Here is an 18,526-nt window from a genome sequence, read left to right on the forward strand (position 1 = left end):
ATGACAATCAAGTTCGTACTGCTTAGGCTGAGCTGAAACATTAATCACAAGTAATGGAAGAGAAGTGGATTCAGCACTACAGCAGTTGTCATGAGATACTGCTAGTGGGCGAGGGAAATTTCTCCTTCGCTGCAAGCTTAGCAACTGCATTTGGCAATGCATCGAACATGGTGGCCACCTCTCTGGATTCTCCCGAGATGTTGAGGATAAATCATCCAAGTTCAGTGAGTAACCTTGATCTTCTGGAAGAGAAGGGATGCACCATAATCCATAAAGTAGACGCTTGTTACATGTGTGAACATCCTCTCCTTAGTCACAGGAAATTTGATAGAATTGTATTTAATTTTCCTCACGCCGGTTTCTATGGGCCCGAACACAATGCCTATCAAATATCGTAAGAGTCGATCCTATGATCCATCAAAATTAAATATTACAGACAGCTGATTTCGCAATCTTGTAAAATATAAAGTCATGATCATGTGAGCATATATTTTTAACAAAATTCAAAGTAGGAAAGATGTAACACCATGCATATTAATTTGTTGAATGCAGGCTTCACCAGGATGTGGTTCGTGGTTTTCTGAAGAATGCGTATGAGATGGTGAGAGAGGAAGGGGAGGTTCACATCACCCACAAAACTAGCCACCCATTCTCAGAGTGGAAAATTGAAGAACTAGCGGCGGAGGTGGGATTCTATTTGAGTGAGGAGGTGGATTTCTTCATATGGGATTACCCTGAATACAAAAATAAGAGAGGAGATGGATCTCGAAGCGACGATACATTTCCTGTTGGCCGATGCAGCACGTTCAAGTTTGCCAAGAACTAATCTCTCTCTCTCTCTCTCTCTCTCTCTCTCTCTCTCTCTCGATGAATTTATGAAACGCATATATTAATATGAGGTTCTTCTCAACTTCCTCTGGCAAAGCTAAACTCTCCAAAATTTAGTCCGACTAAGATTTGATAAGACTTGAATCAATTGTAATTAGATCGCTGATTCTGATTGCTGTCGTATGCTATTATTATTATTACAATGCACAACTTGTTATAAAATAAAAGTAGTCAATTAATCCTCATTCTGACCACTGCTCATCACCAGTACGTGCCTCAATCCTATATAATTATATGCCTTACGCAAACTTTGATTTCATGAAATTATTACACAATTTTAATTTCATTATTAGAAATTATTAACTATCATCTGTTCGTGAAAGTCAACGTATGTAATTAATCATCAAGTTGAGTTGGTAATTAGTAAGTAATACATTTTTGTAAGACATACATTCTAGGTTTTCTTAACACACCAAGAAAACTGGGTTTTAGAGACGGCTAAAAGGTCAAAGTCTTTGAAATCGATTACCTTGTAGTGATAGTTTTAAATAAAAATTTGTATTTATTAATAATGATTTTGACATACTATAAAATTCGTTCTTGAAAATATTGGCATTGGTTTGTTGTTCAATGAACAATAAGCAAAGCAATTTCTTAATTAGCCAGCTACAAGTTCTTGCATTTTAGTCACTTTGTTAATTACTCCACATAATCTCCAATAATATATAGCAACTTGACAAATTAAATACAACTAGTAATTAATTAATAATTAGTAGCCAGTTAAGTACTGCATTACATATTATTTTAATTTCCATCTTCCAGTAATAATCAACTCCCGCCAATCCTAATCTTGTTATTAATTACTAATGATTGAAGTTGCATATATACAATAAAAGTGGGAAGACTGAGACTCGTTCTGTGAGACTGTGACTTAAGTCCTATATATCATACATAGTATCTCTCTGGTGTAGCAGTTAGTTGCTTCTCTACACGCATCCTACGTAAAAACAGTCTGGTTCCGGGTATTAATTAATCATTGCATCAAACTCCCACTAATTCCCTCCAATATATAAACCTGCTTTAATCTTAATCTCCCAAAGTAATGAAGTTTCTGGGAGGGCTTGCATGTAGCCGGAAATGAAGGTGAGCTTAGTTAATTGATTATGTGCAGGTCTCATCATGACTAATTAAGATGCAATTAGCGAAGCACGTAATTAAGGTAATGATGATGAGTAGTTTTTGTATTTTGGTAGCAAAAGATAGTGATAAAGGTGGCGATGGGGAGCGACAAGGCCAAATCTAAGGCCATGAAGATTGCTGTTGCCATGGAAGGTACCTACCTTCATTTTTCACATACAATTCATATATGATATGATGAACAAATTCAGCGTATATTTATACATGCAGGAGTGAGCTCTGTGAGTGTGGGGAAAGATAATGATCAGCTTCAGGTGGTCGGCGAAGGGGTTGATTCTGTGTGTTTGGCCAAATCTCTCCGGAAGAAATTCTGTTTTGCTGACATTGTAAGCGTCCAAGAAGTGAAGCCACCCAAACCGGAACCGACGCCATGCCCCCAGCCGCCGTGCCTGCCACCCTGCGACTACCAGCCACCGTGGTTGGCGATTCAGCACGAGTTCCCGGTTTGTGATACGGGTCCTCCTAATTGCGTTGTCATGTGATTCGTACGTTAGGATGTTGCTAATAAATGAGTTGGATATATGTATTGAAAATGTAAAGAAAATACAACGATTTGAAGGAATTAATTAAATTAAGGATACTTGCTTTCAAGCAGTTCTATTAATGATAGTTTTTGGTACAATGTTGTATTAATATTACAATTATAATTAAAGGCAGTTTTCGTCCCCTAGTTTCATGTTATTTTCGTTTTAGTCCCTTAAGTTACTAGGGTTTCGGTCTCATAAAACTGAAAAAATCTCAATTTTTTCTACAAATTTGATCAGAAAGTTGAGTCACATGCCAGACATTGAGATTTTTTCAGTTTTATGCGACCAAAATGGAACCTAGTAACTTAAGGAACTAAAATGAGAATGACCTAAAGTTAGGGGACAAAAATTGCCTTTAAACCTTACAATTACTCAAAAATTGCGGTATTGTATTTGCGAATTAGGTTAGTGCCCAGTACTATTAATGATAAAAAATGTGTGTTGGTTTAAACAAGTGCACCGTCACTTGACTTGAATACAAGAGCATTTTTCTCTTCATACTAAAATCCTATTTTTATATATGATTGTTATATTCAAAATTATGATTGAATAACAAAACCAGGATACATCATCACTAATCATTAATTAATAATCTATATTAATCTCTTAAACAGAATCTCGTCTAATTGTTAAAAACATGTTGAGATCAGATTAGAATTTGAAGCATTCAGCATGACACATTTATAGTATCATTGCCCATACCATGATTATATATATGTTAAGATAAGGGCATCAATATTCAATAACAAGGAACTAATATTTTGATTCATTAGACACATTATCGATCCAATTTCTTCAAGCGTACAAACAATGACTGAATTTGACAATATTGATAAACATTAATTGGTGACCGAATTCCGTGAGGGCTAGCTAGTTACGAAAGCTTAATTAAATAGCATCGATTTAAGTTATTATCATGCGTAATCATATGCCATCCAAATTATAAACTACTTTAAATTACACATTAACACAAGTGTCACAGTCGATAAAATAAATCAAAGTGTTTTCAATATTGCCAATACGGTAATTACTGGATGACGGTTGCCACTCTTTAATGTACAAGACTAAAATTATAATTTTGTCTCAAGTCCAAGCCCCATTCTTATTTTTTTTTTTAACTTCAATTGTTTATGTTGCTCTTTTTCCTTTTCTGTTTCTGGGGTTCCACGAATATTAAAGCCACAAGACAGAAGTATCAATTTGATATAAAAACTGTAATTGAGTAAATCTCATTGATGATGCATGTTGCCTGGATTGACTCAGTCTGCATGCTTTCATCATTCTTTACCAGTTGGGGGTTTGACGCTGTTTGCAGGCCTACAAGGAGACTTAAATGTATATTTTCAACTAAAATATCGTACAAACTTTAATGTAGTACACCATGAATTAGTCGTTAATGGCCTAAGTTAAGACTTTTCTGCCGCGCTGGAATTGCCTGAATATTGCAATGGCATCTAATTTCCACCACCATTATTAGGAAGGGGGCCTACACTTCGTGTTTTCCTCCATTTTTCCGGAACTTTGGATGTGTGCACTCTAAACGGGACTCTCCATAGTTCAGCATCGAACTGGGGTTTCACGCATGTATTTACGGTTATGCTTTTACCATTACAGATGATATTTTCACTTGGAATATGTAAGGGCGGGGGGCTGCTGATTGACCATTTCTCATATTTGTAATTGCTAATTGGGAGATAGTAAAGATTTTGAGACGGGTTCTTGAGAGTGCATAATTGTCCGGAACGAGTCTCCAAAGTCAATCCTTGTCTTGATCTGGCATTATCAAACGCAACTTCCTGAGAAATCTTGTTCCCTCAGCTTCTACATCATCTAATTAAGAATCTCACTTTCGTCCTGCTACCAAGGCTTTTGCCGGGCAATGAGGGAAAGATGAAAAGTCGACAACGGGTTTTGGTTTTGGATTCAAACAATGAGGGAAGGACGGTTCTGGAAAGGTCCATGCCTTTCTCTCCTTCAGTTTCGAGGAAAAAGTAGTTAATAGTTTGAAGATTCAAAAGGGGCAACAACTTGCTGAGTATATATAATTACATCCATTGCACTAGTTGTTGAGCACCATCGATCCATTCAAAAAAACAAGTGAAATTATGGCTGAACTTGCTGTTGCACTGGGTTCAGCTGAGATCGTTATACGTTTGCTCAGTAAATTCAATCTCCAACCAGATGTGCAGAATGAAATCCAGGGCTTGGAAAGTTGGCTGACATCAATGAAGGCCTTCATAGAAGACAATGATGGCCGCGAAGGGAGCAGGACCCTGGAAGTTCAGATGGAGAAAGTTCGAGATATTGCTTATGATATAGAAAATGTTCTTGAGGAGTTTTTCCTTCACTCACCACCTTATACATTTCACAACCACACAATCACTCGGACGGTTCACAAGTTTGCCCACAATGTCTATCATGGATTTCCGCTTCGTAGGATCTCCAGCAAGATAGCAAACATCAATAGAAACATAACAAATATCAAATCACAGCGTGAAGCTTTTCCTGATAATTATTGCAGTTCAACACCATTATCAAATTCCAGAACAGGGATTCAGCACCAGGCGAGTCCTCTTCTCCTTGATGATGAAATGGCTGGCTATGAAGAGCCAAAAAGAACATTTATTTGTCAGTTGGTAGATGGAGAAAAGGGGCTGGTCACACTAGCAGTGGTTGGTCCTCGTGGCTCCGGGAAGAGGACATTTGTGAAAAATGTTTTATGGAAACCTGGAATTCGGGGACAATTTGACTGTCATGCTTGTGTTCATGTGTCTCAGTACTTTAATGTTGCGGAACTCTTTATCAACATGCTGAAACAGTTGTGTTATTCCAGGAAGGAACCATATCCAGCTGATGACAGTTCAAGCACACTGGCAAATCTGCAAAATTACCTGGCTGGAAAGAAGTTCGTTATCATTCTTGATGATATTTGTAGTAAGGAACACTGGGATGACATCAAAATTGCATTCCCAGACGCGTTTCTTGGCTGCAGAATAGTTCTCACAACCACGTCCTCAACTGTGGCCTCCGTATGTGCATCATCAAGCAATCATATATGCAGGTTAAATGGATTTGAATGGTCGGAAGGCTGGAAACTCTTACGCAGAAAGGCCTTCCCGAACAGCAATGGAGAATGCCCTTCTGAGTTGAAAGACTCTTCCGTTAAAAGTGACAAAAAATGTGAAATCAGGCGTGGTTCCGAGCTGTCTGTCATCGCCAATCCTCTGCTGCCAGGATACATGGATCTCTCCAGCAATCTGAAGAGTTGTCTCTTGTACTTCAGCATTTTCCCTGAAGGTTACTCTATCAATCGTGGAAGGTTGATACGTCTCTGGGTAGCTGAACGGTTTGCGACAGAAACAGCCGAGAAAACTGAAGAGGAGGTTGCTGAGGATTATCTGAATGCACTTATCCACACGAATTTGATTCATGTTTCCAACAGGGATTTTGATGGTCGACCTAGAAGTTGTCGAGTCCTTAACCTTGTCTTCCAGTTTATCATCCAAAAGTCCAAGGATGAAAATTTTGCATCAATCTTTCCGAGAGCAAATACAAGTCAAAGACAGAAGATCCGGCGTCTGTCAATCCACAACGATTGCACCCATTTGCCCAAGAAAAGTGACCTCAAGCGTGTCCGTTCGGTGTTTTTATTGGGGTGCGTAAGCCTCTCCCTTGATATAGAGAACAGTTTATCTTTCCTCCAGTTTCTAACATGCATTTTCTTTTTAATCTTCTCCAGATTGCTTGAAAAATCTCTTCCTGATTTTGAGGGGATTTTACGGAAGTCCAAGTTCCAAAGAGTCTTAGACTTGCAAGGCGCTTCTCTCACAGAATTTTCCGAGGACATCACCAGTCTCACCCTTCTGAGGTATCTTAGTTTGAGGGACACCAAAATAGCGAAGATTCCCAGTTCTATTAAGAAACTTTCTTACCTTGAAACCTTGGACTTAAGACAAACTGATATCACAGAGCTTCCGAAAGAAATATCCTATCTGCACAACCTCCGTCACCTCTTTGCCTACAAAAAGAATGTGAGCAATTACGTAGGTTTTGATTCAGAGCGAGGTGTTAAGATACCTGGCGGAATCAAGCACTTAACTAATCTACAGGATTTGTCCCTTGTGATCGTAGACGCAAAGGGCAGAATCCTCAAACATTTGAAAGAATTGAGCCAACTCAGGAAGGTAGGACTTACAGGGCTACTGAGTGAGCATGGTGAAGCTCTGTCTGCATCTGTTGAACAGATGAAAAATCTTAGAAATCTGAATTTATGCTCTGCCAGCAAGGTCGAGTATCTTGCAGTGACAGAAATGACAAATCCTCCTCACACTCTTCAGCGTCTATACTTAAAAGGGCTCCTGAGAGAACTTCCCTTGTGGATCTCCTCACTTGATAACTTGCTCAGGATTGGTCTGAAGTGGTCTAAAATGGAGAAAAGCCCACTGCAGGCTCTCGCGTTCCTGCCGAACCTAGTGGAGCTTCAGCTGGTGGACTGTTATATTGGGGAAGAGTTGATATTTGAAGCTAACAGTTTCAAGAAGCTAAAGAATTTACTGATTGAAGAATTCTCCGAACTCCGCACAATTGTGATACAGGGTGGAGCAATGCCCGACCTGAAAGAGATGTCACTTGGTAAGTGCCCTGAACTGAGGATGTTACCACAGGGAATACACAATCTTGCCAAGGTTGAAAAGCTGACTGTGTATGACATGGGCAAGGAGTTGGTAGCTCGAATCAGAAAGAATGGTAAAGATAAGGAGATGGTTAGACGCATTCCTGTCGTTCACATTCAATGATCAATATTGCTCATTTGAGAATCTTTCTGATTCTTTCTCAAGTTGAAGCTGCCTTACAGTTAGTTTCAATAACACTTTGTGTTTCAAAACCAAGAAAATATGAAAAATTATGTTCAGTTTGTTTTCCGACATTATCGCAAGTTTGTTCCTGACAGATGAATTCCGTAATACTTGCAGCTTGTCTCCCTTTCTTAGTTAGCTCTGTAATAGTGTTGGTAATATATTGTTTGTGAGATAATGTTATAACATTTAAGCCATGAATATGCATTTGCCTGGCAACTGATATGCATACTCTCACTCCAGATATGCTATCTCAATCGATGCGGTCCCAGATGAATAAAAATGATGAAGAACATAATGAATCTTGGTAAGAGAATCTGAAACTTTCTTGGAGTAGTGTATCAAAAAGGTCTTGGGATTTACGAGGAGTTTGAGGTTGCGGTATCCAAAGAGACATGTTGTAATTACTGGCCTGGGAGGGACATGCATGCATGATGCACTTAATTAATCTCCAGATTCCATCTATTAATTCACAACACGTATCTAAGCTCAACTCCTATAAAATCCTAACTATATAAACCATGCTAAAACAGCTGCCGCATGGCAAATTTGCTATTTTACAATATAAAAGGAGGCTGCTGACGTTTTTACCTTATTACAGTAGACAACTTGCTGTAAAATATTAATTACATCAATCCTAATTATAAGTCAACTTTGATATTATGACATGATTACACAACTTTTCATTAATAAAAATGATTAATTGTCTTGAATTTCCAAAAGTCAACTCATGTCAGTAATCATCAAGTAATATTTTTGGATATATTCTTGACACGCAAAAGAAGTAGGTTTTCAGGTTGAGAAGTGAAACTTATTTACTTGGTCTCTATTTTTCATCTCCGAAACCTGCGTTCTTGTTGTGATAGTTTTTAATAAAAATTATCACGTATCCAAATGTTTGATGTAATAAAATAAGTTTGATACCATGATGATATAATATATAAAATTCATATTCTTGCAAAATATTGGCAATGCTTTGAACAATAAGCAAAGTTTCTTAATTAGCCAACTAAATGCAATATGTTACTCATTTGTAAGTTTGGAATTTTGATATTTTTATTCTTATATTTTTAAGATTACAAAATACTTTTTGTAACTTTTGATTTTTTTTTTATTTTGGTCCTTTCTATGCTTGATTTTGCAGAAGTTGTCGGAATGAATCATGTACTCCTCGAGGTAAAATTTTTATCTTTTATCTTTCAAAAAATTGCAAAAAGAGTCCTAAAACTTTTTGACATTTTGTGTTTTTGGTCTTCTCAGTGCCGAACTTTGTAAAAGCTGCAAGAATAAATTATATGTCACATCATTTTTTTTTAAGAAAAAAAGCCGTCTATATTGACAAAATAAACCCAAAAAAAAAAAGGCCCAATTTAAATGACCCATATGATTTATTTTGCCTACTTACAAAATTCAGCACCGAAAAGATAAAAATTATGAAATATCAAAAGATTAGAGAACTATTTTGCAACCTATAAAGATAAAAGATAAAAATGTTAAAGTGCTAAAATTGTAACTAAGATAAAAATATATATTTAAACCCCCTCTCCAAAATATATATATATATATATATATATTTAAACCCCAATAATATGTAGCAACTGACAAATTAAGCACAATTAGTAATTAACTAGACGGATAACTACTGCAATTACATATTCTTAATTTCCATCTTGCTCGAATAATTATCTTTCCCGCACTCTAATCTTTTTATTAAATACTGATGATTAAACTTGCATATATAATAAAAGTGTGAATTATCTCCCGCCCAAACCGAAACCGGAGCCGGAACCAGAACTGACGCCGTGCTCGCCACCTTGTCCGCCACCGTGCATGGCGATTTGGATATAAATTTTTATTTTTAAGATTATTACGTCGGATATAATTGATTTTATTAGTATAATGATATTTTTAAAATTACAATTATTAGTATACTTTAAACATGTCACTGTAGCATTCAGAGATGGAGAACTTCAGAAACCCTTTTGAAAAAATCAATACATAAAAGAAATATAAACAAAATGTGAACTAAAACGATGGTATAATTTTTGGCAAAATTACATTTTTGGTAACATAAATTAGGGGTTCAACACATTTAAGCCATGCTTTTTTGAGACTACACATTTAATGCTACACTTCCCTTCAAAGAGTCCTACAAGCTATGCATGTGCCCTTAGGTTTTTTACGGAAAGTGTCATTTAGGACCAGATGTTAAAAAAATTGCAATTTTGGCACTAAATGTGCAATCTCAAAAAGCGTGAAATTAAATATGTCGATTCCTTTAATATATAGAATCTAAAGTATAATTTTGTCTGCTCTGCATTAATGTAATTTAAGAACCAAGCATATGTACTTGGTATGGTTTAACAAACAACCCAATGTATTGATCATATCTATAAACAAGTGCACCGTACACCAAATTTATTATTGACTCTGAAAGTCGTTCATAAATTTGATTAGACTTTGGGTCTTGACAATAAGAATGCAGCCGAAAATCTCCAACTGTAACGTTGGTGTATTAAATGGCACCCATGAAGGAATGCGATTGGAAAACCAATGTAGGTGACGTCCCCTCTACAGGAAGAGCACCCTACCATAACAATGCATTGCCCCTTCAAACGATACAGGAGGATATGTTGGCTTTAATTGAGGAAGAGTCTGTTAGAAATGTGAAGCTTGCTATGTCAAGAATCAAAAGAAGGCAATCTATCGCGTTTAGATGTTTGTAATGAAGAATCGTCCAACAAACATTTGCCTGAATTTTTGGGTAAATTTCACGCACTTTGACTTATTATAAAGTCACCACCAATCAATTGGTTCCTTGGTTAAAACCCCAGATGTCTCCAATGTCCCGTTCACATTGAAACCAAGAAAAAATAAATAAAAATCTCATAAAGTCACCCACTTTTTTATTTTAATTTAACTTAAGACTTTTCTACCCGCGAGGGCCGCAAGTAGCCTGATTATTGAAATGGTTAATTTCCAGCCCGAGGAAGGACTTGCTCAGTTCTTTTTCCTCCAATTTTAATTTCCTAACTATGGTGTGAACTTGTGAATGTTGAAGGTATATGATGTGCGGATTATCTTATGAAGGTTTCATTAATTCCTTAATTATCACTAAAAATCTTACTTTCGGACAAGCTTTAAGCCCTATGTCTAAATCTAAGGTTTTCGTAGCCTTGTTCTAGCATCCTTTAAAATACATTGATATGTACGTCTTTTCTGTGGCTATTAGATCATTTTTCAAGGAGGCGACAAATTAAGGTTAGCAATTCGAATCTGTAGAGGAGAGGGTAAGATAAATATAAAAGAAAAATTGAGTCGGGTAATGAGCTGAGTACGAAGAGTGGGTTGAATGGAGAACGGGCCAAGGCAGCAAAGATGGGTAGGTATCCAAGCTTTGGCTTAGGGAGGTTGTGGGATTGGACCTATCATAATTTCCCAACAAATTGCTAGTGGGAGATACTAAACAGTATAAGACGGGTTCTTGAAAGTGCAAAATTGTCCGGAACAAAGTCTACTAAGTCAACCCTTGTCTTGATCTGTCTAGTTGATCGTATCATTATCAAACCCAACTTGGTTGAGGAATCTATATCGTCGGCTATTACACAAATCTGAGAATGACGTTCCTTCTTGCTACCAAGGCTTTTACCAGGCAATGAGGGAAAGATGAAAAGTCGACAATGGGTTTTGATTTTGGATTCAAGGATGAGCAGAAGGTTCTGAAAAGGTTTTGGCCTTGTTTTTGTGTATCCACCTTCATGTATACATTACATCTATTGCATTAGTTTTTGAGCACCATCCATTCAAACAAACAAGTGAAATTATGGCTGAACTTGCTGTAACCGCTGCATTGAGTTCGGTCCAGATCGTTCTGACTTTTTTCCAGATCGCTAGAAGTTCCAATCACCGACGAGATTTGCAGAATGAAATCGTGGAACTGAAAAGATGGCTGAAAGCAATGAAGGCCTTCATTGAAGACCATGATGGGAGCGAAGGGAGCAGCACGCTGCAAAATCAGATGGAAGATATTCGAGATGTTGCTTATGATATTGAAGATGTCCTTGACGAGATTGTCCTTCACTCACCACCATATACATTTCACAATCATGAAATTACTCGGCAGCTTCACAACATTGCCCACAATCTGTATCATGGGTTTCCACTTCAAGGGATCTCCGACAAGATAGCAACCATCAAAGAAAAAATTGAGAATATCAAGTCACAGCGTAAAACTTTTCGTGATAGTTATCCCGGACCATCATCAAGTTCTAGAACCAGGGTCCAGCACCGGGTGAGTCCTCTTCTCCTTGATGATGAAATGGTTGGCTATGAAGAGCCAAAAAAGAAATTTATTCATCGGTTGGTAGATGGACAAAAGGGGCTGGTCAGACTAGCCGTGGTTGGTCCTGGTGGCTCCGGGAAGACAACATTTGTGAAAAATGTTTTCTGGAAACGAGGAATTCGGGGAAGATTTGATTGTCATGCTTGGGTTCATGTGTCTCAGCACTTTAATGTTGAGGAACTCTTTATCAACATGCTGAAACAGTTCTGTTATTCCAGGAAGGAACCATATCCAATTGATGACAGTTTAAGCCCACTGGCAAAGCTGCAAAATTACCTGGCTGGAAAGAAGTTCGTTCTCGTTCTTGACGATATTTGGAGAAAGGAACACTGGGATGACATCAAGGCTGCATTCCCAAACGCGTTTGGCTGCAGAATAGTTGTCACGACCACGTCCTCGACTGTGGCCTCCGTATGTGCATCATCAAGTGATCTCGTATACAGCTTAAATGGATTAGAATGGCTAGAAGGCTGGAAACTCTTCTGCAGAAATGCCTTCCCGGACAGCAATGGAGAGTGCCCTTCTGAGTTGAAGGACTCTTCTGTAAAAATTGTCAAAAGATGTGAAGGACTGCCCTTTGCTATTGTGGCGGTTGGTGGTGTACTTGCACAGAAAGCAAGACTTCCAAATGAGTGGGAAAGGTTTCATAATAGTCTTGGATATGAAATCGGGAGTGGTTCCAAGCTGTCTGTCATCAGCAATGTTCTACTGCCAGGTTACATGGATCTCTCCAGCAATCTGAAGAGTTGTTTCTTGTACTTCAGTATTTTCCCTGAAGATTACTCTGTCAAGCGTGGAAGGTTGATACGTCTCTGGGTAGCTGAACGGTTTGCGACAGCGAGAGACGAGAAAACTGCAGAGGAGATTGCTGAGGATTATCTTGATGAACTTATTCAGAGGAATTTGGTTCATGTTTCCAACTGGGATTTTGATGGTCGACCTAGAAGTATTCGAGTCCTTAACCTTGTCCTCAAGTTTATCATCCAAAAGTGCAAGGATGAAAATTTTACATCAATCTTTCGTAGAGCAAATACATGCCAAAGCCAGAAGATCCGGCGTCTGTCTATCCACAACGATTGCACCCATTTGCCCCAGAACAGTGACTTTCAGGGTGTCCGTTCAATGTTTCTATTGGGGTGCGTTAGCATCTCCCATTGATATAGAGCAAAGGCTATTTTCCCTCCTGTTTCTAACATGCATTTTCTTTTTCTTTTTCTCCAGATTGATTGAATCATCTCTTCCTGATTTTGAGCGGATTTTACGGAAGTCCAAGTTGCAAAAAGTCTTAGACTTGCAAGAAGCTCCTCTCGCAGAATTTCCCGAGGACATCACAAATCTCACCCTTCTGAGATATCTTAGTTTGAGGGACACCAAAATAACAAAGATTCCGAGTTCTATTAAGAAACTTTCTTACCTTGAAACCTTGGACCTAAGGCAAACTGATATCACAGAGCTTCCGAAAGAAATATCCTACCTGCACAACCTCTGCCACCTCTTTGCGTACAAGTACAATGTGATCAATTTTGTAGTTTTTGATTCAGTGCGAGGTGTTAAGATACCTGGCGAAATTGGGACGTTAACTAATCTACAGGATTTGTCTCTTGTGATCGTAGACGCAAAGGGCAGAATCCTCGAACATTTGAAAAAATTGAGCCAACTCAGGAAGCTAGGACTTACAGGGCTCCTGGCTAAGCATGTTGAAGCTCTGTCTGCATCTGTTGAACAGATGAAAAATATCAGAACTCTGGATTTATGCTCCGCCAGCAAGGCCGAGTATCTTGAAGTGAGAGCGCTGGAAAACCCTCCTCACACTCTTCAGCGTCTATACTTAAAAGGGCGGCTGGGAGAACTTCCCCGGTGGATCTCCTCACTTAACAACCTGCTCCGGATTGGTCTGAAGTGGTCTAAAATGAAGAAAAGCCCACTGCCAGCTCTCGCGCCCCTGCCAAACCTGGTGCAGCTTCAGCTGGTGGACTGTTATATTGGGGAAGAGTTGATATTTGAAGCTGAATGTTTCAAGAAGCTAAAGAATTTAGAGATTGAAGAATTCTCCACACTTCACACAATCGTGATACAGCACGGAGCGATGCCTGACCTGAAAGAGATATCACTTCGTAAGTGCCCTGAATTGAGGATGTTTCCACTTGGAATACACAATCTTGCCAAGATTGAGGAGCTGACCCTGTATGACATGGCCAAGGAGTTCATAGCTCGACTCAGAAGGAATGGTGAAGATCGAGAGATGGTTAGCCACATTCCTGTAATTCACTCCTTCACTCTGAAGAATCGGTCTTGGTCACTTGAGAATCTTTCCGACTCTTTCTCAAGTCGAAGCAGCCGTAACAGTGTGTTTCAATAACACTTTGTCTTTCAAGATAATAAAGAAAATATGAAAAAACTATATGTCGAGTTTGTTTTCCGACATTATGGCAAGTAATTTGTCGTGTAATATATACTTGCCGCTTGTCTCCCTTTCTTGATTAGTTCTGTAGTAGGTGTTGGTAATATGTTTGGTTATGAGATATTAATGTTATAAGATTAAGCTATGAACATGCATTTGCGTGGCAATTACTGAATACTGCTGCACAAACTCTCACTCCAGATATGCTATATCTCAGTTCATGCGGCCTTCCTGTTTATATACATATATTAATTGATTAAATAAGATACATTAGGTTGTCGTAATTGAGAGAAGCATGCAGAGATATTGAGAGTGATGCAGCTGCAGCCGACCAGCTAGGTGGTGTTACTCAAACAAATGGGTTGCAGCAGCATATTGCATGAGATAGACGCCGAAACCATGACTGCTAGCTCCACTGTTTTTTATCCACCCGGGTAATGCCTACCCTACCCCATCATCTTCAATCATTAAATATAGATATATGTATTAATCATTTATACATTATTTTAATTGTTGTAATTATTAACAATTAAGATAATAATATAATTGCAATTGATTTTATTTTAAAATAATAATAATCACTTATTGTGATCGGCACGTAATTTAAATAATTACATGACAACTTAATATAAAATAATAATAGTCATTTCCTTCTTAGGACCACTGCTCATCAGCATAACCTCACTCCTAATTATATGCCTGACGTTAAGTCTGATATGATATTATTAAAAACTCTTTTTTTCTATTTTTTTCCTAATAAAAACAATTGATAATTGTCTTCTACCAGCGCATGTAAATCTCTGTAATCATCAACTTGATTTGGGAATTACAAATTTTGGTCTTCTTCGACGTGCCCAACAACTTTTAATAAAAGTTATTGTACATATATGTTTATTAGTAATAAAATAATTTTTATATGATTACTATATATTTAAAATTTAGATTCTTGCTGGATCTTGGCACGGTTTAATGTACACTAACCTACCATAACCAAAATTTCTTAATCTCTAATTATTGCATTTGAATCCCTCTATTTTAATTACCCTTCTATAATCTCCAATAATAACAACTCGACAAACCACAACTAGTAATTAATTACTAACTAGTAGCCAGATTATAAGTACTAAAAAGTACATATTTTTTAATTCAGTTTATTACTAAATTATCCATTACGTTCAAACTCAAATACTAATTCAATATTTTAATATTTGTAAATCAACAACTATATTCAGAGTAAACAACAAATCAAGACACTACTATAAAAAATAGACTATACAGTACTCATACATACGTAGGACTCAAACTCACGATCTATATATTCAGATAACTATATATCTCCATGCACACTCTAAACCAACCCCCACCCTTTTTTTACAATTATTGATAATTAAATTACTTCCATTAAAAAAAAAAAAAAAAAGAGTGGGAAGACTTGGTGACTTATGTCGGGTCATACGTAATATCTTTTTGGTGTAGCAGTTAGTTGCCGGTATTAAATATGCATCAGACTCCGACTTCCCCCTCCAATATAAACCTGCCTGTAATCCCAAATTAATTAAGGGACTAATTACGTTTGTGCATGTAGCCGGAAATGAAGGTGAGCTTATTAGTTAGTTGATTATGTGCAGTTCTCATGATTAATTAAGATGCAATTAGCGAAGCACGTAATTAAGGTAATGATGATGAGTAGTTTTTGTATTTTGGTAGCAAAAGATAGTGATAAAGGTGGCGATGGGGAGCGACAAGGCCAAGTCTAAGGCCATGAAGATTGCTGTGGCCATGGAAGGTACCTACCTTCATTTTTCACATACAATTGATATATGATATGATGAACAAATTCAGCGTATATTTATACATGCAGGAGTGAGCTCTGTGAGTGTGGGGAAAGATAATGATCAGCTTCAGGTGGTCGGCGAAGGGGTTGATTCTGTGTGTTTGGCCAAATCTCTCCGGAAGAAATTCTGTTTTGCTGACATTGTAAGCGTCCAAGAAGTGAAGCCACCCAAACCGGAACCGACGCCATGCCCCCAGCTGCCGTGCCTGCCACCCTGCGACTACCAGCCACCGTGGTTGGCGATTCGGCACGAGTTCCCGGTTTGTGAGACGGGTCCTCCTGGCGGTTGCCCACTCATGTGATTTTTTACTTAATGTTGATGTGTGTAATTAATGAACCGTCAAAATTTAATTTAATAAATGAGTTTTTTAAGTTTAAAATTAATTTGGATTAAAAGATAGTTTACAACTATTCTACATAACATATATGTATATATAATATATTCAGGGAACCCCCTTAAATTGTTTCATCGGACAAAATTAAATAGTATTATAATTACTCGTGTTTATCTCAAAGATAACTTAATTTATTATCAAATTAATAAAGTCTTTTACATGAAAGTTTTTTGTCAACTTATTAGATATCCGTACTCAAACCCAATCGATCATACATTAAGTGTAATTCATTACAGTCATGTGATTGGTTTTTTTTTTTTTTTTTAAATTATACACCAGTCACATGATAAGTACAATATTGTACTCGTCATGTACGTATTGGGAAATAACTTTAGTTATTAAAGCTCAATCATAACACTTAAATAATAAAATATCTTTAAAATATGTAATTGGTGTGAGTTTTATGTATGTATTGTAGCAGTTGTATAAATAATATTTCTGGTACGAAGTTGTCTTAATATTACAATACATAAAAATTGCAGCATTGTAGAGGAGGAATTAGGTGAGTTGTAGCTTTCCTCCATCCTCCAATATTAATGTTCAATTGTGTGCACCGTCCGCCCATTTTTTAAGTCAAATTGACTTGAAAATAAAAGGATTTTTCTCCTCCTCCTCCTTAAATCCTATTTTGATGTATATTATCAAGTTCATTTCATTACATATAATTATAATGACAAAGATTTAATTAAGATATAAAACTAATACGGCACATTACAACTAGCCGAAGACTTCAAAAGTCGTTGGTAAATTATATTGGGATTTCGCTTTCGACATTGAGAATGCAAATAAAATCCAACGTTGGTCCATAAAATATTGAAAAAATGGACTTAAAAATTTTTACCCCACCAAAAGTCCTTTCTCTATTTCAAAATTATGATTGAGTAACAAAGCCAGCCAGGATACATCATCACTAATCATCCATATCTCTTACACACAATACGTCTAATTGTTAAAAACATGTTGAGATCATCAGAATTTGAATTTGAAGCATTCAGCATTCACAAATTTATAGTAATTGCCCTTATCCATCGTTGTATATATATTAAATTGAGGACGTACGTCAATTTTGATCTGCGGTTTCAATAATAAGGAACTAATATTTTGATTCCGATTTCTTCAAACTTATTACAACCAATGACTGAATTTGACAATATTTATAAACATTATTGGAGATTGCATCCGCAGGGCTAGTTGCTATTGTAATGATTCCTGACTCTCAGTTACACAAAAATCTAGAAATAATTATATTTTACACTCCATAACCAATGAGCTATTTACACAAATCAGTTGTGTTTTTTGCATAATTATAAAAATCAATCAAGATAGTTAAAAATAATGAATAGTTTGTGTGATGATGTTAATATTTTTTGGGGAGTGTGTAATTTTTCAAAAATTAAGGTAATTTGTATAAATAATGTCGACGTTTTTATTGGGTGTATGTGTAGTTATCCAGAAGATAGAGATAGTTTGTGTAATAAACCAAAAGTCAGGAGGTATAAATATAATTATCTCAAAGATTTGAATAGCATTGACTCCAGTTATCATCATACGCCTCCAAAACTATGAACAACAAAATTGCAAAATCAGTTGTGTACGTATGGGGGTTTGGCAAAATTGATCTCGTAACTAAAGGACTCATAATTTTAGTTTTTTATATTTCAAATTTATAGCAACTTTGTCCTTTCTGGCCCAAAGTGACCAAAAATTATAAATCAAATTGCGACTTAAAATTTCAACATTCAAATGGACCTCACTTATACAAACCTCACCCCTTTCCACCACCCAATCCCGTAGCTACACCACCCCCGCAACCGCCAAGCTAGTTCCCTCCCTCTCTAACATCCCATTGCCGCTAGCCCTCAACCTCACCCTCCCCTCCACCAGCCCAACCCCTTCCCTCACCCATGCCTAACCCCTTGCTTTGTCCGCCTCCAGTCCTCAAGCTAGATCTATTTTCTCTCTTCTCAATTCGTCACCATCCGACTTATCCACCATTTGAGACTACCACAAATTGAATCCCTATCCTCTGGTGAGTCAATTATACCTAGGCCTATTCATTTTCGTTATTATCCGGTCGATTCTGTTCGTTTTCATTTCCTCTACTTTCTCGCCACCCCGCCACTATTTTTCTTTGTATCTCCATTAC

General features: G+C 37.2%; 5 protein-coding genes across 7 annotated transcripts; all 5 read left to right on the forward strand.

The window, feature by feature from the left end:
* On the forward strand, positions 1-840 carry LOC105175164 (uncharacterized protein At4g26485-like). The gene is made up of 2 exons (XM_011097511.2): positions 1-394; positions 553-840. The coding sequence occupies exons 1-2, from the start codon at positions 54-56 to the stop codon at positions 824-826; spliced, it is 615 nt and encodes a 204-aa protein (XP_011095813.2). The 5' UTR covers positions 1-53; the 3' UTR covers positions 827-840.
* A 979-nt stretch (positions 841-1,819) lies between these two features.
* On the forward strand, positions 1,820-2,616 carry LOC105175165 (heavy metal-associated isoprenylated plant protein 16-like). Of its 3 annotated transcripts, none has more exons than XM_011097513.3 (3): positions 1,820-1,971; positions 2,082-2,160; positions 2,236-2,616. In XM_011097513.3, the coding sequence occupies exons 1-3, from the start codon at positions 1,966-1,968 to the stop codon at positions 2,505-2,507; spliced, it is 357 nt and encodes a 118-aa protein (XP_011095815.2). In that variant the 5' UTR covers positions 1,820-1,965; the 3' UTR covers positions 2,508-2,616. The 3 variants fall into 3 exon arrangements, with proteins under 3 accessions (XP_011095815.2, XP_088732767.1, XP_020554162.2); XM_088876641.1 differs by having other exon boundaries at positions 1,831-1,971; positions 2,088-2,160; XM_020698503.2 differs by having other exon boundaries at positions 1,835-1,971; positions 2,065-2,160.
* A 1,236-nt stretch (positions 2,617-3,852) lies between these two features.
* On the forward strand, positions 3,853-7,518 carry LOC105175166 (disease resistance protein RPM1-like). The gene is made up of 2 exons (XM_020698285.2): positions 3,853-6,207; positions 6,292-7,518. The coding sequence occupies exons 1-2, from the start codon at positions 4,658-4,660 to the stop codon at positions 7,346-7,348; spliced, it is 2,607 nt and encodes an 868-aa protein (XP_020553944.2). The 5' UTR covers positions 3,853-4,657; the 3' UTR covers positions 7,349-7,518.
* A 3,428-nt stretch (positions 7,519-10,946) lies between these two features.
* Positions 10,947-14,318, forward strand: LOC105175167 (disease resistance protein RPM1-like). The gene is made up of 2 exons (XM_011097515.3): positions 10,947-12,886; positions 12,972-14,318. Exons 1-2 carry the CDS (start codon positions 11,232-11,234, stop codon positions 14,107-14,109), a joined length of 2,793 nt encoding a protein of 930 aa, XP_011095817.2. The 5' UTR covers positions 10,947-11,231; the 3' UTR covers positions 14,110-14,318.
* Positions 14,319-15,649: 1,331 nt separating this feature from the next.
* LOC105175168 (heavy metal-associated isoprenylated plant protein 47) lies at positions 15,650-16,369 on the forward strand. Its single transcript, XM_011097516.3, has 3 exons — positions 15,650-15,748; positions 15,859-15,937; positions 16,013-16,369. The coding sequence occupies exons 1-3, from the start codon at positions 15,743-15,745 to the stop codon at positions 16,285-16,287; spliced, it is 360 nt and encodes a 119-aa protein (XP_011095818.2). The 5' UTR covers positions 15,650-15,742; the 3' UTR covers positions 16,288-16,369.
* The last annotated feature ends 2,157 nt before the right edge of the window (positions 16,370-18,526 follow it).

This window comes from Sesamum indicum, linkage group LG12 (genome assembly GCF_026168435.1).
Source record: "Sesamum indicum cultivar Baizhima isolate 11 linkage group LG12, ASM2616843v1, whole genome shotgun sequence".
NCBI lineage: Eukaryota > Viridiplantae > Streptophyta > Magnoliopsida > Lamiales > Pedaliaceae > Sesamum > Sesamum indicum.

What these genes read in the sequence shown, in the direction of transcription:
- LOC105175164 (XM_011097511.2), top strand. Translation starts at nt 54, where the DNA reads ATGGAAGAGAAGTGGATTCAGCACTACAGCAGTTGTCATGAGATACTG. An exon ending in CACAATGCCTATCAAATATC is followed by an intron (nt 395 to 552) that starts GTAAGAGTCGAT and finishes TGTTGAATGCAG; the next exon opens with GCTTCACCAGGATGTGGTTC.
- LOC105175165 (XM_011097513.3), top strand. An exon ending in GATTGCTGTTGCCATGGAAG is followed by an intron (nt 2,161 to 2,235) that starts GTACCTACCTTC and finishes TTATACATGCAG; the next exon opens with GAGTGAGCTCTGTGAGTGTG.
- LOC105175166 (XM_020698285.2), top strand. Translation starts at nt 4,658, where the DNA reads ATGGCTGAACTTGCTGTTGCACTGGGTTCAGCTGAGATCGTTATACGT. An exon ending in CGTTCGGTGTTTTTATTGGG is followed by an intron (nt 6,208 to 6,291) that starts GTGCGTAAGCCT and finishes AATCTTCTCCAG; the next exon opens with ATTGCTTGAAAAATCTCTTC.
- LOC105175167 (XM_011097515.3), top strand. Translation starts at nt 11,232, where the DNA reads ATGGCTGAACTTGCTGTAACCGCTGCATTGAGTTCGGTCCAGATCGTT. An exon ending in CGTTCAATGTTTCTATTGGG is followed by an intron (nt 12,887 to 12,971) that starts GTGCGTTAGCAT and finishes CTTTTTCTCCAG; the next exon opens with ATTGATTGAATCATCTCTTC.
- LOC105175168 (XM_011097516.3), top strand. An exon ending in GATTGCTGTGGCCATGGAAG is followed by an intron (nt 15,938 to 16,012) that starts GTACCTACCTTC and finishes TTATACATGCAG; the next exon opens with GAGTGAGCTCTGTGAGTGTG.